General features: G+C 36.9%; 1 protein-coding gene across 6 annotated transcripts; it reads left to right on the top strand.

Annotated features, from left to right (window-relative positions):
* Positions 1–4,072: 4,072 nt before the first annotated feature.
* On the top strand, positions 4,073–21,117 carry TMEM267 (transmembrane protein 267). 6 transcript variants are annotated; one of them, XM_056824585.1, is made up of 5 exons: positions 4,075–4,237; positions 7,377–7,477; positions 10,707–10,823; positions 13,700–14,089; positions 18,827–21,117. In XM_056824585.1, exons 4-5 carry the CDS (start codon positions 13,778–13,780, stop codon positions 19,160–19,162), a joined length of 648 nt encoding a protein of 215 aa, XP_056680563.1. In that variant the 5' UTR covers positions 4,075–4,237; positions 7,377–7,477; positions 10,707–10,823; positions 13,700–13,777; the 3' UTR covers positions 19,163–21,117. The 6 variants fall into 6 exon arrangements, with proteins under 6 accessions (XP_007487462.1, XP_007487464.1, XP_056680564.1 ...); XM_007487400.2 differs by lacking the exon at positions 7,377–7,477 and having other exon boundaries at positions 4,073–4,316; XM_056824586.1 differs by lacking the exon at positions 10,707–10,823 and having other exon boundaries at positions 4,074–4,237.
* The last annotated feature ends 3,408 nt before the right edge of the window (positions 21,118–24,525 follow it).

Here is a 24,525-nt window from a genome sequence, read left to right as displayed (position 1 = left end):
GCAAATTTTGGACTGGTCAGTAAAGAAGTTCACCTTAGTCATGAACCAAAATGAATCTAGCCTTGGAGAATAAGAAGCCTTCACTTGTATATGTTATTCTATTGAATTATTTCAAGAAATTCTTTCCTTCCCCAGAGAAGATGTTCATTTCTTTTAGTTGTGTTCAGCACTTTGTGACTTCATTTGGGGGTTTCCTTGTCAAATAACTGGAGTAGTTTGCTATTTTCTTCTCTAGCTCATTTTCCAGATGAGGAAACTGAGTCAGAGTTAAATCACTTGTATGGGGTCACAAAGCAAGTATGTATCTGAGGTCAAATTTGAAGTCTGGTCTTCCTGAATCCAGACCTGGCACCCTTTCTACTTCACTACCTAACTACCCATCACTAGAGAAATAAGCTATATCTAGGTAATTGATGAAAGGTGATTCCTCTTCTTCCTGATAGGAATGAGTTATATACCAGCTTCTATTCTTTTTTAAAGTTAATTAGTTAATTTAGACTATTTTCCCATGGTTACATGATTCACATTCTCTCCCTCCCCCTTCTTTCTCCACTCCTGGAGCTCACAAGCAATCCCCCTGGGTTGTACATGTATTATTGCTCAAAACCCATTTCCATATTATTCATATTTGTAATAGTCTTTTAAAACTAAAATCCCCAATCATATACCCATCAAACCAAGTGATGAATCATGTTTTTCTTCTGTGTTTCTACTCCCACAGTTCTTTCTCTGGATATTGTCCCAGATCATTGCATTGCTACTAGTAGCAAAGTCTATCACATTTGATGGTCCCACAATGTTTCAGTTACTATGTATAATGTTCTCCTGATTCTGCTTATTTCACTCCACATCAGTTCATGTAGATCTTTCCAGTTCATATAGAAATCAAGCAGTTCATCATTCCTTACAGCAACAAGAGTTTTCCATCACCATCAAATACCACAATTTGTTCAGCCATTCCCCAATTGAGGGGCACCCCCTCATTTTCCAATTTTTTGCCAGCACAAAAAGCATGGCTATAAATATTTTTGTACAAACATTTTTCATTATCTCTTTGGGGTACAAACCCAATAATAGTATACCAGCTTCTATTCTTTATTAGAAATCATCCTTCCCCCAATGGGGGCATGAGCTACCTGTAGGCTAAGATATTCACTTTATGTCCCTCCCCCACCTTGAAATTTCAGTTTCTGAGTAAAGTCTGTACAAGGTGGTTATTGGAAAGTATTGTTTCCATTTACTTTATTTACATGATGTATCCCCTCATGAAAATGGATTATGAATAAACCAAGATGGCCTGGCAACTCTTACAGAATGGGGGTGTGGTCCTCTGGAGGTCGTATCAAGTAGGATGTAATTTAAAGATCACCCATACATATCTGGCTGAGATGATTATATGGTCAGGAACTCTACAACCATCTTCTCCCTCCCCAGACACACATAACTCAGTGACAAAACAAGGACAAACCAAAAGAACTTTGAGTGTCATTCTGTAGGAGTGACAAAGAGATTGTGGCCTTGAATAAGTCCCTACTTGACTGCAGAAAGCTTTCAGACAAGAGAACACCAGAACTGTAACACACTGAAGACTGGTATGTAAAGGCTATCAGTGTTCAGCCTATAAATGATCCTTAAAGAAAAAATTATATCCTTATATGTTATGGATTGGGGTTTCCACTAATTGGAATTTTCCCTTTAAACTGCTTTTGGATAGTTTGTAAATTTCTTTAGGGCCAGGACTGTCTTTGTTTTTATTTGCATTTGTATCCCCAGGACTTGGCACAGTGCCTGGCCTGTGTTGTTGCCTTGTGTCCAACTCTTCAAGATCCCATTTGGAGTTTTCTTGGCAGAGATACTGGAATGATATGCCATTTCCTTCTCCAGCTCATTTTATAGATAAGGAAACTGAGGCAAATAGGGTTAAATTACTTACCCAGAGTCACACAGCTAGCATGTGTCTGAGGCCAGATTTGAACTAAAAAAGATGAGGCTTCTTTCTTTCAGCCCTAGCACTCTATCCATTTAAAGACACCTGGCTACCCAGCATATATATGTAGGTGTTAAATGTTTATTGACTGACTATGGCCTGGGTGTTTGATAGAGAGGAGGTAGTGCTAGCCTTCAGGACTGTATGATAAATAGGTTGTTTTCTGGATGAGAGCTCAGACCAAGTGAAATGTGATTTTTAAAATACCTCAAAGGTGTCAGGATACTGACAGTGGCCAGGGTCACTGTTATACAGATCACATGTTAAATAAGATTTATCTATCTGACAAACATTTCAGACTCAACTTCAAGAAAAGATGTGGATTAGGTGACATATACTACAGTGAGATAATTTGGGAATGGCTTGAGTGGATCCAATAAGTAGTCATCACCTTGGCTCTGGACCTTTGATCCATTTTTTTTTTTATCAATGACTTAGATGAAGGCATATGAGATGTATGTCTCATTGTCAGATTTGCAAATGATATGAAGCTAGAAGCAAAATAGATAACATGTTCAAGGACAGAGTCAGGATCCAAAAATATCTCAGCAAGGATTGAGCAATAAAAACAATCTAATATGATGAAATTGAAATAGGAAGAGATAAATAGTTCTACACTCAGGTTCAAAGAAGTTTCACAAACATGGGATGGGGGCGACAGGACCAGACATTTCACATGAAAAGATTTGGAGGAATGTAAACTCACTATCAGGTAAGAGGATGATTGACATAGAAGCTAGAGTAACCTAATCTACATAGTCATTGTTTTCCAGAACAAAAGGGATGATAGTTCTGTTGTCTTCTGCCCCGATATATGGGATGTTAAAATTCTCTGAATCACATTTTGAAACTATCTGGAAAAAGATAACCATCGTGGAAAACATGTAATAAAAGGATTGGTGCAACTGTGGATGACAGCCTGCAGAAGAGGCAGGTGAGAGACACTTGCTCAGACCAGCTTAGAAGTGTGGGAAGGTTCATCATCAGTAGGCTAGATACTAGGCAAAGAGAAAAAAATGTAAAAGCCCTCACTAATATGCAGCCACACTGCAATGATGGTGGCATGTTAGAAATCCTTGTAGGGGGTGCTACTATTTATTAGAGATTTTAGTCAGCTGTTGTCTGTCTTATCGCATAATCAAGAAATCAGCATATACTTCAAGAAGAGAACTATATTAATATTTTCCTGCACATAAAAGTAATAAAAAAGAAAACAAAATGCCCGATTATCTCCAATTTATCCTATTTACAGTCTTGTCTGTTCATAATTGTTTGCACAAAGTTCTCCCTTCTTACACGGTGAACTCCTGGAGGGCAAAAGACTGTTTTTGCTTTCTTTTCTTTAAACCCACAAGGCTTAATGGAGAGTGCCCGGCTCAGAGCAAGACTTAAAAAATGCTTGGTGACCATGGCTCACAAGTTCTCTCCTCAGAGCACCTGCATGCAATAGAGCTGGCAAGAGTTGCTTTCATCTGGGGACACGGGAAACAAGAAACATTTCATGGGACTGCAGTGTTCCTTGCTAAACATAAGACCATCAGGAAGCCCACTGACGCTTTAATTTGTATTTCGTGCGTATTTTTACATCTCTGTGAGCTAGCTGTACCCTTCCCCAGATAAAATCATATTGTTGAGAGCAAGAATTTTCAGTGTTTGCCAATTCCTCGATAAAGACGCCAAGATTCTTCGAACTAAACTTAGAGACTTTAATGCAAAAGCAGGCCTAGAGGAGAATTTATTGGAAAATATGATTTAGGATTTAGAACAAGAGTTTAAAGTTTGTAGCATCTCAGAGTTACAACAGGCCACCTTTTCCTCTCTTTCCCCTCCTCCTTTCTCTTCTCCTAACGCCCCTTCCCTCTTCCCCAGTCTTCCCCCTTCTTCTCTCCTTAATTTCCACTCCTCACCTCTTCCCCTCCTTTTTCCTTCCCCTTCTCCCTCCTTCCATTTCCATTTCTCTCTATTTCACCTCCTTTCTTTCCTTCTCTCCTACTCTACTGCTTTCCCTCCCCACCCCCCCACCCCCGCCTCCTCTTGGCCTCCCGGGAGTGCAGTCAGGTATCCCGTCGGCCCCTGGGCGGTGCAGCGTCAGTCTGCTACTGGAGCTTCTCTAGCCGACTCCTTCCATCTCGCTGGTGCGCAGCTGTAGAGCCGCGGGTTCGGCTCTGCGCGGACTGGGTCGCTTTCGCCCCGGGGGCCGAGGACGGACAGACTGGCAGGCAGGCGGACGGACTACGCCGAAGTCATTCGGTCGGTGGGCACGGTCGGGTGGCGGCTCCTCCTGGACTCCGGCGGTTTCGAGCTGGACGGGTCCACGATGATCGCGGAGGTGGCTGGTGGGGGCAGGGGGAAGGTGGGAGTTGAGGAGAGGCTGGAGTCAGAGGTTCCGGAGCCACCCCCGAGGAGGGGAATGCGGGGAAGCCCCTAAACTGGGGCTGGGGGCGGCCCCTGAGCCCTCCCAACCCCGCCTTCGGCGCCGCCCCTCCCTCGGAAGGAGGTCGCGCTCTGATCCGCTTTTGGTCCGGCTCGGCTCGAGTCCGGGTGCGCTGGCCCCCGGGTGTCCCGCGTCCCTGTCCCCGCCCCGCGGCCCCGGGAGCTGTCCAGCATGGATGGAGCTGAGCCCGAGATCCGCGTCTCCCCCGGCTTCCCTCTCCCCCTCCTACTCCCCACCTCTCGGGGAGCGATTCTAAGACTGTCTGCCCCAGCCTCCATCTCTAGCCTTGTGTCTCTCCCTCAGGCTTCGGGAGAAGCCCGGGAAGTTAATTAGCTGAGTGCGAAGGGTAAGAAGCCCCAGGGTCCTCCTTTCTCCTGGGAGCGGAAATGCTAATTGAATTTCGTTCGCTCCTGGGCCCCCTCCCCCACCTTTAACTTCATTATTCTCGGAAGTTCACTGCTGCTCTGGAGAATTGACAGAGAACAACCCCCTTCACCCTGAAACCTCACAAAGTTTACAAATAACCTTTTCGTCTGGTACTCTCACCGGAACGTACTGAAAGGAGGCTAGGATTAGCAGGAATTTTTGGGAGGGAGTTCCCTCAGGGATTATCCTGGAATGGTGTTTGACTATTGTTCTGTTTATATATGAAGTGTTGTGAAAGCTTTGTGCAGCTTTAGGCTATTCAAGTTTCAGCCAGTACAAAGACTTGGGACACTGATTAATTTTGTAAAGGTACATGGATGGCTTTTTTTTTTTAATCAATTTTAGTTTCAAAAACCTTTCAGGCTTTTCAGGCTCTGATTCCTTTGGAAGCAGTTGATGAAAAGGATATTTATAAACTTTAATTCACTAATTATTAAGCACCTTCTGTGTGGGAAATGCGGTATTGGGCACTGGGGATACAAAGACAAAAACAAACAAACAAACAAAACCAGTTAAGGAAAATAAACTCTCCAGAACTTCAGAAACCATCTAGTTAAAAACCCATTCATTTTGCAAAGGAGTCAGTTGAGGTCTAGTGAGCATAACCCAAAGTCATACAAGTAATGAGTGTCAGAGGCATAGTTTGAAACCTAGGTCTCTACAATGTACTATGCTGCCTCCCTCTTTGCCCTCAAGGGGTTTATATTCTAGTGAGGACTACAATATGTAAATATATACATAAGCACAAGTTAATATTGACACTAGAAACTAGAGAGAACAAGAGAAACATCATTGCCTTATCCACACAAGAGAAAGAACTGTGGGAACAGAAACACAGAAGAAAAACACATGATCAACCACCTAGTTCGATATGGATATGATTAGGGTTTTTATGTTAAAAGATCACTGTACTGCAAATATGAATAACATGGAAATAGGTTTTGAACAATGATACATGTATAACTCAGTGGAATTTCTTATCATCTGGGGGGTGGGGAGGAGAGGGGAAAATCATGAATCATGTAACCATGGGAAAATATTCTAAAGAAAAAAAGAAAATTAAAAAAATCAACAAAATAACGGGGGGGGGGAAGGGAAGAGAGAGAGAGAGAGAGAGAGAGAGAGAGAGAGAGAGAGAGAGAGAGAGAGAGAGAGAGAGAGAGAGAGAGAGAGAGAGAGAGAAACATTACTTAAGTGGTAGGACCAAGCAAAATCTTGAATAAAGTTGAGTAGAGATGAGAAGAAAGTGCATTCCAGGCCTTGAGGGACAGCCCATGTAAAGGCAAAGAGGCCAAAGGAGTGCTTAGTTCAAGGAAAAACACTGAGTAGTTTGAGCAGAATGTAGACTAAGGGAAAAGGAATAATTGAAATAAGTCTGAAAAGGGAGGCTAGTGCCAGATTTTGGAGGGTCTTCAATGCCACAGTAGAGAAATTGTGCTTTATTCTAGAAGCAATAGGAAGCTATTTATGAGTAAGGCTATATGACATGGTTAGACTTCTATATCAGGGGGATTATTTTGGCAGCTATGTGAAGAATGACTTGGAGATGGGGAGAGAATGAAAGCAAGGAAACAACTGGAGACTATTATATCAGTCCAGATGAAAAATAATGAATGTTTGAACTAAGGTGGGTGGTTGCCTCAGGGTAGAAAAAAGAATGGCTGTTGTAAGGGAGGATAGCACTGGACTGGACTTGGGAACTGTTTGAATTAGAGTGTCAGTGAAAAGGAAGAGTTATGGATATCCTTGATGATGTGTGAATGAGTAGAATGAGTAGAAAGATGCTCTTAACAGAATTAGGGAAGGTTGAGAGGCCATTTTATTAGGGAAGTTCCAATTGAGATGCTAATGGGAAATACAAGTGGAAGTAATTCAATAAGCATTTGGTGACTTAAGACTGGAGTTTAGAAGTATTTAGAGCTAGATATAGGGGAAGTTCTAGGATCAGCAAAAGACTGGATATATATAGAAAGAAGAAAGACCAGAATAGAGCCTTGGAGGACATGCATTGTTGGGAGGCAGGACCTAGATGATAATCCATCAAAAGAGAGTTTGAAGAAGCAGTAGAAAATACCAGGTTTGCTCTTTTTTTTTTTTTGCAGTTTATACTTAGATTTTTGCAATTTATACTTTACTAGTGCTAACATGAAAAATCCTAGATTTCAGAACATGGGGGACCTGTTTCTATCACTGCCCATCACAGCCCATCTCCATCATAAGTGTCCTAAGGAATTCTCTAAGACTAAGCTGCTGAAGAGTTGCAAGTGGACATTGGTAATAAAAGTTTCATCACCAGGAATTCCCTACACCAGTGAGATCAGAAGTCTGGACAAAATTAATTATCTTTTTTGACCAAATTCTGCTTAGACGAGTCAGCTACTCCTTTGCCCGAGCTGAATATTACTTCATCAGAATGATCATCAATCACCATCTTTTTTTCCATCATATCTTTGAAATATCTCTTATATCCATCACCTCATTTTTTGTTTTCGCTGTCAACCCACCTAATTCATGCCTTTACCTCTTTAGAGACATCATAAAAAAATGGATCAGAGCACTGGACCTGGAGTCAGGAAGATTCATTCCAAATTTAAATCCCACCTCAACACTTACTAGCAGTGTGACCCTGGGTGAGTCACCCACTCTGTTTCAGTGTCTTCATCAGTGAAATGAAGGAATTGGACTCAAAAGTGTCCTTTTAGAACCCGTCTAGTTCTAAATCTGTGGTCTTTTCTCAATTATTTCAGTTACCTAACTTTTCTCCCCACTGCTCCCCCGTGTTCCCCATCCTACACATAAAAAGGATGCATTTCTCTGGTGTATCTCTGATCAGTGCTTAGCTCAAGCTTCTGACACATAGTAAGTCCTTAATAAATGGTTATTGTTTGACTGATCATATTACTTGATTGCTAAAAAGTCCTAGTATCTTCTAAGTAAAGTCCAAACACCTTAGCTTAAAATTCTTGGACTTCCACAATCTTCATGTTATTTTCTCTTCTGTACTCTGTGCTCCAGTCCAGTTGGACTACTTATCCTTGCCAAAGCACATTTGGTTTTTCTGCTTCTTGTCTCTCTACCCTTCCCCCACCCTATCCCAATCTCAGTCAGTCTCCACTTATGAAATCTTACCATTCTTTAAAGCCCAAGTCAAGTACCACTTATGTGAAGCCTTCTATCATCTCTCTTCTGTGGACTCTCATTCCAATTTGTTAATGTTTTTCCTGAGTATTATACTCCTTTATGGATTATAGTCTCTTATAATTGAAGCTCCTTGAGAGTAGTAACTGTTTTTTTATCTTTGTGTTTTACCTGGTATCTAGCAGCGTGCTTCCTACTTAATAAAGGAACAAATGAATATGAATTTCAAGTCAATTGGGCATCGTTTATAAGTTACTATTCCAGTTCCCTGTTCACAATAACATTACTGAAGTCAGCAGTGTTTTTGTTTTTTAAATTTTGATAGTAATATTCTTACAGTTATTTAGGTTGTGGTTTTTTTGTTTTTTGTTTTTGTCAGCAACATTTTAAAAGTGGCATGACAAGAGTGAGGCCAAAAGTTAATCTTCCCAAAGAGCAGCTCATGAAAATGGTAGGGAGGGGGGCAGCTGGGTAGCTCAGTGGATTGAGAGCCAGGCCTAGAGATGGGAGGTCCTAGGTTCAAATCTGACCTCAGACACTTACTAGCTCTGTGACCCTGGGCAAGTCACTTGACCCCCATTGCCTAGCCCTTTCCACTCTTCTGCCTTGGAGCCAATACACAGTATTGACTCCAAGACAGAAGGTAAGGGTTTAAATAAAAAAAATAAAAAGAAAAGAAAATGGTAGGGAGTCCAATGTGGCATCAGTTAGTGTCTTACACATCAAAGAAAATCAACTTACATGATATTTTATCCTGTTTATTTTGTGTTAATGTAGTAAAAACTAACTAATTATCCTCTCTGATTTCTATTATGCACATTTAAAAAAGAAAATCATAGTTTCTGTTAAGGAACCTTCCCAGTGAAGTAAATATGAGCTTACAAAAGAAACATAAATGCATTTACACCATACACCATTTTATTCCATAGAATTTTGGTATGTAAAGAGGGGTTCCCCCTTTATTTTCAGGGAATTGGAGAGGAAAAGCATGATAAAAATTAGGAAGAAAAAGGGAAGGGCAATTCTTGGTAGAGGAAATGGGTATTCACCTTGTTTTTTGATAAACATAACCCCCCCCCCCCAGACAAATTAAATGCATCTGAAGTCAGAATTCAGATCAGCAATAAGGATTTTTTTTATCTCTAGTGCTATGATCATAATTCTTTTAAAATAAAAGCAAAATTATTTTTTACTATTTTATGGTTAATGATTAGCTATTTAAGGGTAGATATGTGAGGGGTTTTTATAAAAGGTTGGACTGGATTATTTAACAATAGGGTCACCAGGAATTTAATTCCAAAGAGATTTATTTGAATAATTTATTTATAAAATATGAAAAGAGGGAAAATAAGTACAATCAGAGAGAATAGGGTAAGATATCGATCCTATACACTAAGTATTTTGCTCAGGCTGGGCTCAACCCAGGCAGGACTAATTAGCCCTTAGACAGAGGGGCCTCAACCTTGAGCCAAGGACCTGAGGATGCAGGGAGCCTCTCTCAAGAGGATAGGTCTCTTCTAAGGCTAGTCCCTTCAGACAATCCAGGAAAGGAGTCAGCCTTTCACTCACCACGTGTCAGTCCAAAGTTCAAGAGCAGTCAGATCTCAAATCTGAGCTCCTCCAAAATCAAGTTGAAGACCACAGAGCTTCTGCACAGGAAGAGTTTGGCAATTTTAAAGATCATTTCTTTTCGTTACTTCCTGTGACTTCCTTCATTTTATGTGTACCAATTACAGCTGAAGTCTTGCTTAGGATTGCCCAGGGGCAGTCAGTCGATTCTGATTCATCACCCACCATTGCACATGGGTCACAGACCTCCCCCACTCAAGTGAATGGAGTGTATATATGCTTTTGGTGATTAAATCTAAAAATGGGCAGGGGAAGAGTTAATTTAATCTTCCCACTATTTTGTTGTGTAAAATTCATGAGCTATAATTTCTCTTCACATGTAAAATGATCTTTTGGAAAAATCTTCAAGATTCATGGATAAATGGTCTTTCAAAAATGCATAAAATCATCATGCTTGATACTTTGGGGCATGGGTCAGAGATTTGCTCTTGTAAATTTGCTTTTTTCTGGGGTTTTCAGAGCCACAAAAGGCTGTCAAAGCCTCTCAGAGCCATCTTAGAGAGCAAAGATAGGAATGGGATTAAGAAGGTAACTTTTCTCCACATTGAGAACCATAATGTAGATCATCATTATATATTGTTGTAATTATATGTAGTTGTAATATTTAGGGTCTACTTTTAGATTATAAGTCATTTAAAGGCTGGAGTCCTGCCTTTGTTATCTTTGTGTGCTACTAACAGTAAATTGCAGATAGTAGATACTTAATAAGTAATTGTGAAATACATGAATAAACATGTGAACAGTTCACTGGAATTCCACACTTCCTGGCAGCTACAAAGTGCTGTGACCTCTTCCTCAATTTCCCTGTATCCTTCATTTTCCCCATCTATAAATAAAGAGTTAGAGGGGAAAAAAAGATAACTCCTTCCTCTTATTCCACAAGCTCTATGGTGTTACAACTATCCAGTCAGTCTGAATACTAATCTATAATTTCTATTTACCTTAATGGTGGCCACAAAAGTCATTGCAGAAACTCAAGGCAAGCAAGAAAAAGTCATCTCTATTTCCATCCATAAAGCACAGATATTAGACAGCTCTCTTCTACCACTGAGTTCTTCTAAATAAGCATTTTCATGTTTGTTTGTTTTTTAGTTCCCATTAAACGGGATTTCACTTTCCTATGGTAAATGATGTTTTCATTTCCACCTTCATGACATCACGTAGGCTACCAGACCCTTTTGGCATTTGCCACCTGAACGTAGATGTAAGGTTAGTATTATTAGCTTTATGGTTTATTAAATAATTGATAGTAAAAATAAGATGAGATGAAACAGATTTGTAGAATCATATCACAAACTTGTCATTCAGGTTTTTTTTTTAATTGCTTATCTAATACATTACAGATTTAACTAGGACAAGGTGGCTAGGGCTTTGCCTCTGGTTACTGATGTGGAGGAGGAGCACTTCTTCCCTGTGATGGTCTTAACTGTGCTGCCCCCAAACTTCATGGTTCTGGCTTATGCAATCTGGCAAGACCATGTTCTCTTATTTTTCCTCCATCATTTTCAGGGACCCATCACCATAAAATCTCTGCTTTCCTTTTTCCTCTCTCACCCCTTATCCCTTTCCCTTCACAAAGACTCAACTCCCCTTTAGTAAGACTGCCCTCTGACTATTAAGATGCTATTGCTGACACCTTCCCCCATCACTCACACAGTTTTTGTCTCTGGTGGAAAAAAAAATTGTAATTATAGCCCTGACACCAACTTGAAACTATCGAAAGAGTCATTAGATGTGGTTCAAATTAATCTTATATATGCAATTAATTTCTTTGCTTTATATGCATTCCTGTTTCAAATTTAGTTATATTACTAACACATATTACATGATTTAAGCCAATGACATAATTTAAAGAGATTACAAACTCTTGGTTTTTAGGCAAAATTGAATCAGTCTTCAAAATAAGCTGAAGTGTTCACTGGCTCTTTGTCAGTATTTACCCTAAGTTAATGATACCTGAAAATGAGTGTCAACAGCAGGGATATTTATGTAGCACTTTGTTTTGTAAAGTATTTTACATTCACAGGTGTTATAACTATTTATTTTATTAATATTATTACCATTTATAGATAATGAAACTAGAGGCTCCAGTTAAGTAGTTTTTGTCACATAGTATATACCTGTGTCATTTAATCTCATAGGTCAAATAGATAGGTATAAGAAGAGACAGGATTCAAACCCAGATCTCTCTGATTCTAAATCTACTATTCCAGAGGCACAGTGGATAGAGTCATGGGCATCAAGTCAGGAAAACGAGTTCAAATTCAGTCTCAGACACTTGCCAACTGTGTGACCTTGGGCAAGTCACAAACAGAAATTGTTTGCCTCAGTTTCCTTGGCTATAAAATGGAGATAATAATAGCAGCTACCTCTCAAGGTTGTTGGGAGGATCAAATGAGATAATATTTGTGAAAAAAATTTGCTTAGCATTAGTTCTTAGCACATAGTAGACTCAGTATAAATGCTTATCCCTTCCCCCCCCGCCCCCCATCCACTATGCCTGCATTGGTGAAGATGTGGCACATGTGCACAGCCAGCACTCGGGGAGCTGCTCCATTTCCCCTCTTCCTGGCTTCCAAGGACATTTTTTTGCATGCCCCACCCCTCTCTCTAGCAGCCCAAAGCAAACACTTTCTCCCTCAACTCTCTCCAGCAATTTGAGGGCTCACAAATAGCTTGAATTTGTCCTCTGAGCACTTGAACTCTTTAAAGGTTCTCCAGTGCTGCATTATGCTATACTTCTTTTCTGTAATAACATTTTCAGGGTAGATTTCTAAGAGCAGATTTGGAGGCTTGGTGGTTTGAGAGCCATATCTAGAGATGGGAAGTCCTGGGTTCAAATTTGACCCCAGACACTTCCTAGCTGTGTGATCCTGGGCAAGTCACTTAATCTTCATTGCTTAGATCTCACCTTTCTTCTGCCTTAGAACCAATACACAGTATTGATTCTAAGACAAGTTTAAAAAAAAAGAACGTCTCAGAAGTATGTTAGTCTCAGTACGCTTCCTCAACTCTGTATTCTGTACTTGATTGAGAGTTCTCTGATAATTTTTTATATTTATAGTCGTTTGTCCTGTCAATCCACACAGGAGAGACCAAGCAGATGAAGACTGTTGCCTGTGTACAGATGGACAACTTGTAAAACTTGTCCATTATTATACATATCTGGGGCAGACAGTAAAGGTGGATAATAAGGTGGGCCCAGAATTAAACAAAAGGAAGTAAAGTAGGTTGGATTACCTTTGAGCAATTATAAATTTCCTTTATTGACTCTTGACTACTACAGAAAAGTAAAGACATTTTTTTCATGATTATAAACTATTTATTTTGCTGCCTTTACACTCCTAGCATGTTACATTTCTTCCTATTTAGTCCTTAGTCATATTTTTCAGCTTGAATAGTTGAAGACACTGTAGATCTCTGTCTGACTCAAAGTATCCCATCCTCTGTGGCTTGAATGGTGATCCTGAGCCTGGCCAGCTCTTCTTTAATTCAATCGACCAAGAATCCCAGCTGTTTGGGAAGAACAAACCAATAAATACCACTTGACTGAAGATTGTCTTGGAGCCCAAAGTCAAGATCACAGACAGGACCATTATAGGCCAGAACAAAGCTGAGAACCAGTATTGTTATAGGATGGCAAAATAGAGAATACAACAATCTTTGAAGAATTAAAAATGACTGTAGCTCAGAGGGCAGTGGAGAGGCTTGGTAGGTGTAAAATATTCAATACATGTGAATATTTTACTGTACTTGTGATTTAATTGGTAAAGGGAACTTCTAATGAGGATATTCCCTTTCCTAGTACGTACCAACAACTGCCTTACAAATTACAGTCTTAGAGTATTTTCTGGGAGCATTGAGAGATTAAATTGTAAGATTAAATTTATGTTCAGGATCTCGTAGCTAGTACATGTCAGAGGTATGCCTTTGACCTCAAGTCTTCCTGGCTCCCAGACTGGCCCTCTGTCCATTATATACCATGTTGCTTCTCTCATATGTAATTATCATAGTAATATTATCTTGTGTGCAAGCATTGAATATTGGCTCAAATCTTAATATTTTTTTTGTACATTCTGTTACAGGATACATGAGTATGTAAACAACAATAGACTCTCTAAGTTCCCTGATGGCATTTAAAATACACCACTATTTCATTTGTGATGGCTACTGAAACGGAAAAGACCTTTGCACTCCTTCAGACATTTAGCACTCTGTCTATCATTTCTAGCCTTGGTTTAGGTTTATTCTGCTTTATAGCAGATAGACTTTTTCAGTTTCCTTTCATTCAGCAAAATGACTGGCTTAGAGCACTCTCGGATAATGCAGTGCATGGTATAATTGGAATGTGGTCATGGGCAATAGTAATTGGACTCAAGAAGAAGAATGATTTTGGAGAAATAATTTTGGCTGGATTTTTAGCCTCTGTTATTGATGTGGACCACTTTCTTCTAGCTGGATCTCTATCTTTAAAGGTAGGAAACATTATTTCATTTTCCTATTCTCCTTTCCTTTACCTACCCCAGATATTCCCAGCTATGTTTTCTTCACATCAGTTCTCAAAAATTTAACGCTTATTTTGATTGTCTTTTCCTTTTCAATTACTTTATAATAATGACATACAGTTACAAAAACAATAATTATACAACATTTCTAAAAGCCCAAAACACACCAACAACCATTTCTTTAAAAATCCAACCCCATCATTTTCATTTTTATAATCAACTTAACAAATATTTCATTATACAAAGAACAAAGTAAATGATAGTATATAAAATTGCAAGCTTGTTGCAAAAACTATATAACCAGGTAGTAATTAAATAATCCTGTTTATGTCCCTTCTGTACTTCTTATTTTTTTTGTCTTCTGAATTTCTTTTATAGATTCTTCTGTGTATTTTTTATGTTTTATTGATGCTGATTTCTTTTTTTTTTCCATTTCTAGTTCTACCAACTAAATTTTCCCCCTAAGAATCCTTTTTCCATAACAATAAGTATAAAGAAATAAATCAGATCAACATATTGTCTATAATAATGGTATATGTGGGTTAAAGGATATGTGATGTAACTTTTGGATAAAGTTCCAAATTAATTTCCATAATAGTGTGACAAGTTCATTGCTTTGACAAAAGTCTATTAATGTGTTTGCCTTTCCAAAGTTCTTAATAGTTCTTCTTAACAGCTGCCATTTTCTTCTTTTGTTGTCTTTGCCTATTAAGTGTTGTCAGGTAGAACCTCGGGGTTGTTTTAAATTCTTATTTCCCTTAGTGATGAGGAGCCTTTTTACATCTGGTTAGTTTTCATATGGTTATTGATATCTTGCTTTAAAAAAAATGTGAAAATTCCCTATTTATGTCCTGCCACCCTTTATCTATTGAGGAGTGGCTTTTGTTCTTGCATATTGTTATCAAATCTTGAAATTTCTTGGATGGCATACCTCTAGTGGAGAAATTTTGTTGCAAAGATTTTTCCTATGCTTTTTTTCTTCCAATTCTAATTTTGCTGGCGTAGAAGCTTTTCATGTAATTGAAATTGCCCATTTTATCTCCTGTGATCACAGCTGTCCTTCATTAAGGTAGGAATTCTGCCACTAGCAATCACTGTTAAAAGTAGTTCTCTTTTCTCTATTTTTTTCTTATGAAAAGAATATATATTTGGGTCACATATCCATTTGAGTTTCTTGTGGTATATAGAATAATATATTTGTCTAAACTGAATTTCTCCTACATTGCTTTCAAATTTTCCCAACATCTTTTATCAATAAGAAGTTTGAACTCCAATAATTGGTGTCCTTGGACTTAACAAATACAGTACTTCTATATGTGATTATTTCTGGGTATCATATATCTAATCTTTTATACTGATCAATTTTTCTTTTTAAACAGTGCAAAATAGTTTGGACAATTACTGTTTTATGGTATAAATTGAGTTCTGGTATTTCTTGACTCCCATCATTCCTGCTTTTTTCTTTATTTTGGTTTCAAATTCTGATCTTTTGTTTCTCCATGTAAATGTCTTTGATTATCAGTAAGACTGAATATTTTTGAAGTGATGTTTGTCAATTTGTGTTTCCTCTTGAAAACTATCTGTTTATATCCACTGACTGTCACATATTTTGGATATGAGGTTTTCTTTTATTATATTTTATAGAAATGTTTTGTCCAATCTATTTTTCTTTTGATTATTTTGTTTTTATTGTACAGAATTTTTTATTCACATATTTTCAAGAATCTCTTATCTTGTCCTTAATTATTTCTTCTATTTGTTTAATAGAAAAAAAGTAATTTCCAATCCTCAGTTTTTCCCATTCTTTTTGTAGTTTTAAAAAATGGTTGTCCATTGACCAGCTGAAATTCACTATAGGATATAGTATAAACCATGTATTTAAACCCATTTTCTACTAAATTGTTTACCAAATTTTTAAGGACATTTATTAAACAATGAATCATTTCTCCATTTTTTGTTTTTTTGATTTATCAAAGACTATTTTTTATACATTTGGTTATATATTTGGTATCTTTATTCTGTCCCATTGGTTTCTCTATTTTTTTGTCCATTAATTGTTTTGATGATAACTGATTTGTTATAGTTTTAAAGACTGGGGGAGAGGAGGGGATTTTGTTGTTTTTAAAAGGAGTATGATAAATTAACTTCACAAAAATTACATATTTAGAAATTATTTTAAACTGGTAATCCCTATTGTAATACTTTACATGAAATAAATTTTCAGAAGTTAATTTAATAAAAATAATTCAACGTGCTTTGGTTTAAAACCATTATAAAATCATAATCATCTAGCAAGTAATTTTCATCAGGCTAAATATTATACCAGTTCTTTCATTTCTTCAGAGTAGAATATTGAAAATAATTTCCTTCCAATTTACCAGTAGATGGCATAGTTCACTGAGGATTTATTTGGTTCTTTTTGAGTTCTCTCTCTCTTTCTCAAAAAAAAAAAATATATATATATATACACATATATATATATGTAGATAGATAATTTGCACAAACATGTTCATTTGTTATTTGTTACTCATGATTTGTCTGTTAAAAAGTTGCATATTAATATCCTAGTAATAAACCTGGAAATAAGAATTTCCTTATTTCTTTTTATATCTTTTAAAAATAGAATCCACTTCTTCAATGAAGGGTTAATCAGTACCAACAAATTTTAAATAGTCACAGAAAAATTACCTTCTCTGACTATAAAATAGTAGAGAACTAAGTAGTTGATAGAAGTTCAAAGGTACCAGTGTAATGCTAGGATTCTATAAATACATAATAATTGGCCCAGTTTTTTTCTCATATTAAGGGTTATGTTTACCTAATCTCCCTGTTGATTGTATAGTTCCAATTTTATATTTTTTCTCTTAAAAAAAAAGTAAATTCATTATTTTTAACATTAAAAAAATTTTTTTTGAGTTAAAATCTTTTCCTTCCAGCCCTTTTCTTACCTAATCATTGAGAAGGCAAGCAACATAATATCAGTTATTTGTATTTGTTTCAAATTAGAATTTTTAATTATACCTTTCATGCTGTAGATTAATAGTTCTCAAAGTGAGGTCCCAGGACCCCTGGAAATCCCCAAGACCCTTTCAGAAAGTCTACATGATCAAAACAAATTTTAAAAAAATAATAAAATGTTATTTGCCTATTAAAATATTCTTCCCTTTTCCAACTGCATGTCTTCATGTACCTCAACCATGACAACATATTGCAATAGATCAGTGCAGAAGCAGATGCTAGAATCCAGTTGATTTCTATTAAGTCACATAGTAAAGAGATTTGCTTACTTATGTACAACAGTGTTGTTTCTCACTAATTTTTTTTGCTTGGGAGATATTGTTATGTTACTTATGTAAACATGTAATAGGTTTACTATTGTTATTTTAAAATTTTGCACAGTATTTTCATTTCTAATACAGTAAATATTGCTATAACCCACATAAAGAAGAGCTATTTGGGGTCCCCCATAATTTTTAAGGTTATAAAGAGCTTTTGAGATTTAAAAAAGTTTAGAGCTTCTGTACTTCATACATAAAAATATAATGAACTAATTATTAATCATTAATTTAAAAATACTGATATTTTGGAATCATTTTATTCACATGTAGGATCCTGGCCAAGACTGAAATGATTTTCTATTTTATTGTAAAATGCTGCATTTCACTTTATTATGGGATGATCAGAGATAACTTACTTGAAAAATAGTTCCACTGTGTTAATTATCTAGTTAGTCATATTAATAGTTGATATTTATATAGTGCCAACAATGTGTTTGCTACATTGCTACAACTATGCTACATGCTTTACAAATATTATCTTGTTTGAACCTCACAACAACCCTAAGAGGTAGGTTCTGTTATTATCATCATTTTATAATAGAGGAAACTGAGTCAAGCAGAAGTTAAATGACTTGCTCAGGATCACAAAACCAGTAAGTATCTGAGGTCAAATTTGAACTCAGATCTTTCTAAAACCAGGCTTGGCACCTAGCTGCCTCTGTTCTTTCTAATTTTTCAGATTAATCCTAAATCTAGATAAATGGCATGTTTGTTCTAAGTGTAATCACTTTTTATGCCGGTTGAATACAAGTTCTTGAAGGTCCTAGCAGATTGGATCATTGTGAAAGCTTGAGCCCATGAAGATTTATATGTCCCAGGGGTTAGATACCAAGCTTTTTTTTTTTTTTACTACAGCAGACCCATGACACTAATCCCTAAAGTGATAAGATTTTATTCTCTGTCCATGGAAAGAGTACCCACACTATTAAAATGACAAGTATTTTGAAATACTGGAGATGTATCCCTAATATTGCTGCCTGGTTCTGGCACTTAGAGGAGAAATAAAATGATGATGTGACAGTTTATAATACTTTATAGCATTTTATTCACTGCTTTGCATTGACACAAAACAAAGGGGAGATTCTGGAGTCATTTAAAAAGTCAAACTCTTTTAGTGCAAAATGTAATTGTTAACTATTATCCTCAAATCTGATTATTTAAATTAAAAAACAGCTCCCACCATACCAATTACCTACCTTTTTTTGTATATGGCAGTTTTGATTCATGTATTAAAAAGTGGTTGGATTGAGGCCAACATAGCAAATGTTCTACTTGGACTTAAGAAACTGGAAAGTAACTAGTAAATGTCTAAAAAAGTTGCCTTCCCAAATAGAAACAATACTTGATATTTCTTTTTCTTTCCCCCCAGGATGCTTTGAACCTTCCACATAGGCCTTTTTTCCACTGTTCTACTCTGATACCTGTTGTGGTTCTGACACTAAAGTTTATTATGCACCTTTTCCGGCTGAAAGACTCGTGGTGCTTTCTTCCCTGGATGTTATTTATATCTTGGACTTCTCACCATGTTCGGGATGGAATTCGTCATGGCTTATGGATTTGCCCTTTCGGAAAAACATCTCCTCTGCCATATTGGCTCTATGTGACAATCACAGCATCTTTACCTCACTTATGTTCATTCATTATGTATTTAACAGGGACCAGAGAAATGATGTCTATAAAACATGGAATTCATATCGATGTCTGAAGGAAACTAGGTGGCAACTTTGGGAGAACACTGTTGGAAAGTAATCATTGAATGTACTCATCATTGAAGTGAATTTTTAAATACATATCACTTCTGCAGAACTTGTAGTTCTAGTATTTAGTTACTTTGGTTCTAGAATTGTTCTGTGTGGTAAATGAAATGATTTTAATGTGAAGAGTATAATTTTTACTGTTCTAATCAATCTTCTGTTTTATATGTGTGTGTATGTATGTGTACACACACATATATACAAATATTTTTTTATTTCTTCTAACCCAATTTCTTTCCACCCTGTTCTTATTTTACCATCAGTATTTTAGGTTTTAGTTTTATTTATTATTTAGGTCATGACTGTTTCCCATTGAATTTTAAGGGACCATCTCCAAGCAACCTTCCATATTTGTTGAGATGAATCAAATTGAAATTTTGAAGAATTATATTTTTGAGCAGCCTATTTCCTTCTGAAAAGAAGCTCAGGGTCTAGGTTGCCCAAGTTCTAGACAGCTAATATTATGCTGAGCTGCTTAAATCCTGTGAATCTTGAAGTGCTGAAATAACTAAAATTGAATGCTCCTTGTGTGTAAAAATGACTGCTAGTATTTATTCTGAATTTTTATCTTGCCTGAAAATACTACTCGCCAGGTGCTAATTGTTAGTTTAGAACAGAATTAGTTTATCTAAATAGTATGTATTGGTAGGGGGTTGATGATTGATATTAGGAAAGTTGGAATTCATGAATGATATTGTGAAATGTTAGAACTAATTTATTACTTTAGGAAATACATCCCTGCTACAATAAAATATTAGCTATAATATTACTGGTAATAATAATATTTTATCAAAGTGTTGTCTAGATCTTTTGCCCACGAATCCCATAAATTGGGATTTTATCTGCTTTAGAAGAAGTACTATTGCTACTAGATATGAATATGTCTACATTGTTTACAGAATAATAGTTAAATGGATTCTTTGGTTATGTCAGTGGAACTTTAACCTTTGATCTACAAACATAACCACTAATAATGTAATATCAACTATAGGCTCACATATATGCCATTAAAATTATTCCAGTTGCCATCAATTTCTTTATATGCTATGTCAAAGTAATATATCAGTTAAAGAATTTTTTAAATGAAATTGCTTGCAATTTAAAAGGAAAAGTATAACTTTTTCCAAAATAGTCTAGTTTAAGGAAACTTATTTTTTGCCATATTCCTTTAAATCAATGTCTGCTAAATAGTTAATCTTGAAGAAGAAATGAACAACTTTAACTCTTGGATTTACATATGGTTTAATGCTACCTTCCTGAGGGTCAGTGCATGCAGGATCACATGATGCACTTTGCTACTCACAAAATCCATTGTCTTCAAATATTGTTTATATTTTCTTACAGATATGTGAACTATAATGCCAATAATGATGTGTGCCTTAATCCGTGAGAAATTATGAATGATTCATGGAGTCTACTTGAGAAAAGTAGATTTTTTTATATAACACAGAATTAATATTCAGTAAATTGTCATTAAGGTCTACCCAGGTTCTGACTAATTCATTTAAGTCCATAAATTAAAGAGGATACTCTTTTTTTCTCCCCTTGTTTCCAAATAGCAAAAATAATCTATTATCAGAAATTAGCAAATTAAAAGGCAGTTAGGTAGTACATTGGCTAGCGAGCCAGGCCTGGAGTCAGGAGAATCTGGGTTCAAATCTGGCCTCACACGACCCTGGGCAAGTCATTTAACTCTGATTGCCTAGTCGTTGCTACTTAGAATTGCTGCAAAGATAGAAGGTAAAGGTTTAAAAAATAATAACAATAAATCAATGCAGGATTTTTGGGGTTTTTTTCTTTTACTTTCTTTTTAATTGTTTTAAAATATTTCATGCTTTTTCTTTCTGCAAACCAGATTGGAATTAAATCAAAATACAGGATGTCATTAAAAAATGTTACATTGGCATCTGTCTCTTCTTGTTTCTTAAATTAGTTGGGGGAAATTAACTTTAAAGTGGTACTATGTTTAAGTGATTATTTCTACCATCTAAGGGCAGGTAGAGGTTGATTTCTCTGTCTACCATGGTCTCTCTCTTTGATTATTTTATAAAAGCTGTAGTTGTGATCTCCTACTATTTAGACATAGGACAGCTTTTTTTCCCCCTACATCCATACAACCCTCTGTCCTCCCATGCTACTTTGAACTCCATTGATAGCTATTGCTTTATTAGATCCCAGAGATAAATTTTTGTCAATACTAGCATTATACAACATTCCATTAAAAAATTGGAGTTGTGTTTTGTCCAACTGAATGTGTTTACTATTTTTTTTAACTCCTTACCTTCCATCTTAGAATGAACACTGTATTAGTTCTAAGTCAGAATGTTGGTATGGACTTGGCAAGGGGAAGAGCCAAGATGGTGGCTTAGGAGCACCTAAAGCCCAAACCTCTCCAGTTATCCTTCCAAACCAATATTTATATTGTGCTTCAAAGAAAACAGAAATTCAAACCCAACAAGAAGAAGTCATGAGACTCTCCTACTGAAAACAACTTAAAAGCTAGGCACAGTGTATCTATTTTCATAGAAGAAGGGAGAGGCAGGCTAGTTGAACACTCTTTCCTACCTAGCACTGAGACTATGAGCCCCAGGAAGAGATTTCAGTCAAAAGGGATCCTCTCTGACCCACCACATGTGGGCCAGGGCTCTTAAAACAGCTGGAAGGGAGGAACTAGGGGAGGAAAGGGCCACCTAACTGGACACCCTAGGCCTGTTGGCTACTGTGAAAAATTTGCCCTAGGATAGGCCAGCTCAGCAGGTTGATTCAACCAGCAAAGGATTGAGAACAGAAGATTTGGCCTCAGCTCAAATACTCTGGTTCAATAAATCAACAGTGGGGCAAGTTTTTTTTTAATTTTAAACATTATTTTATTTGGTCATTTCCAAACATTATTCACTGGAAACAAAGATCATTTTCTTTTCCTCCCCGCCCCCCCTCCCACCACCTTTCCCTCTCCCATAGCACGATTCAGTGGGGCAAGTTTATAGTTCATAAGGGGAGGGGAGAAAAGTAAATAAAATGAGTAAACAAGAGGGGAAAAAAGCTACAATTAAAAGCTTCTAAGGACCAAAGAACAGAACCAATGGATGAGGCAGGAAACATAAAGCAAAGCCTTAAAATAACCAAGGAATTGTATGTAGGCTATGGAGGAGCTCAAAAAAGAATTTTTAAAAAATCAAATAAGACAGGTTAAAGAAAAATGGAAAAGGAAAACAGTAACCTAAAAAGTAAAATAGGTCATCTGGAAACAGAGGCACAGGCAATGAAAGCCAGAATTGACCTGCTGGGAAAAAAAAAATTAGAAGAAGAGAAGAATGACTTGAAAGGAAGAATGGACCAAAAGGAAAAGGAGAATCAAAAGGTCATGGAAGAAATTCAGTCTTTAAAAATTAGAAACTAACGACTTCATGAGACACCAAGACATATTAAAACAAACTCAAAGGAATGAAAAAATTGAAGATAATATGAGACACTTCAGTAAGAAAACAATAGACCTGGAAAATAGATCCAGTAGATACGATTTAAGAATTATTGGACTATCCTAAAATCATGATCAAGGAAAAAGCCTAGACACCATAGTATAGGAAATTAAGAAAACTGCCCTGAAATTCTCGAACATGAGGGTAAAATAGAGATTGAAAGAATTCACAGATCACCTCCAGCATTAAATCTCCAATTTACAACTCTCAGGAATGTATAGCCAAGCTCAAGAAAGCCCAGGCCAAGGAGAAGATACTACAAGCTGTTAGAAAGAAGCAATTCAGATATTATGGAGTCCAAGTCAGGATTATACAGGATCTGGCAGCATCTACATTGAAAGACCAGAAGGTATGGAATATGATATTCCCGAAATCAAAGGAACTGGGTCTAGAACCAAGAATCAACTATCCAGCAAAATTAACTATATTGTTTCAGGGGAAATTATGGTCATTTAGTAAGGACTAGACAATAGGGAGTGACTTACTGGAGTCATACAGTAGGAAGTGTATGAGGCCACATTTGAACAAAACCTCCCATCTCTGGGCCTGGCTCTCTATTCACCAAACCACCTAGCTGCTCCCATGTTTACTACTTTTAAACATTCTCATGCAGTAACTGCCCATAAAATATTCTTCCTTTTCTATAATATAGACTTCTACCTGCCTTAATCTACCACTTCCCTTATCCATGTTATTCATATCTGCCACTCATAAGGAAAATCCTTCTGTTTTATTTGGGTTCCCTCCTCTTAACAGCTGCTATGCTTTTTTATCACAGATTTTGCCCCTTCTTTTTTCTGTTGTTCCTGCCTTTGGATCCATTCCTATAGGTGACAGAGCATAGAAGTATTGCTCCACAGTAGAAATTTTCCTATGTCCCTGATATGTATATTAACCCCTGCCTTTCCCGTGATCATTTCCCCCCATGAAATCTCCCACCTGGATTTGTGCTCTCTCGCTCTTCTGGATGTCAGTTGTCCCCAGGAGCTCTCAATTCCCCTTCTATTGAGGCATGAAATTGCCCATGCAGGCAAAACAGTCTCTTAGAGGTGTAACCCTGATCTCCAGATCCCCGTAGATTCTCATTGTCGGGTCCCCAACTCCTATTATAAAATGTCTCTCCCATGATGAGAATGTTCTTCATTGGGACTTTCTCTTGCCACTGAACTGAGAGCTCCTCCCTTTTTCTTCCTCCATTTTATTCCCTTCCTTTTAACATTACCTTTTTCCCTGTAAACCTTTTTCCCCCTAAGATACCACAGGAGTTATTTTTCCCTTAAGTGGGGCCACATCACATGTTCTCCTCTATCTTCTTCCCCTCTTTCCTACTATCTTCCTATTTTGAAATTTAGTTCCATAAAGAAGATCATTTCACCTACTGATAGGGTGTTTTGAACTTTAGTCCATGGTGTTTCTGGCCTGTTCCTCCATCACCAATTCTTAAGTCTGTTTTCATTTCTGTCTCTGGATACTCTTAAAAAGAAATCTATTCAAGGTTCTGTTGTTTTTAACTTTATTAGTGTCTTCCTAATTTTTTTCCTCCTTTTTTCTGGGATAATTTTATTACTTATGTCTTTCTTGTGTTTCTCTTGTTTGAAGTGTTTGCAAAGCAAATTATCTGCCCAGATCTTTTCTTTTGGTAGGAATGCTTCAAATACCTCTTACTGAAGTCTTTTTTTTTTAATTTTTATTGATGATTAGGCTCTTATTTGAAGGGTATATCACCTTGGGTTTATCTTGCACTCCTTTGCTCTTCAGAGTACATTATTTCATTCCCATCTGTGGTTTCTGGTGGGTGAATGGTTTGTGGCATTCAAATTTCCTTTCCTTTAATA

This window comes from Monodelphis domestica, chromosome 3 (assembly GCF_027887165.1).
Source record: "Monodelphis domestica isolate mMonDom1 chromosome 3, mMonDom1.pri, whole genome shotgun sequence".
NCBI classification, from domain to species: Eukaryota; Metazoa; Chordata; class Mammalia; order Didelphimorphia; family Didelphidae; genus Monodelphis; species Monodelphis domestica.
The sequence above is the reverse complement of the archived record's forward strand: the minus strand, read 5'-3'. Positions and strand labels throughout refer to the sequence as shown.

Excerpts from the sequence above, each read along its gene's own strand:
- TMEM267 (XM_007487402.2), top strand. The coding sequence starts at position 13,778 with ATGGCTACTGAAACGGAAAAGACCTTTGCACTCCTTCAGACATTTAGC. Across the intron at positions 14,090-18,826 it reads CTGGATCTCTATCTTTAAAG|GATGCTTTGAACCTTCCACA; the intron begins GTAGGAAACATT and ends CTTTCCCCCCAG.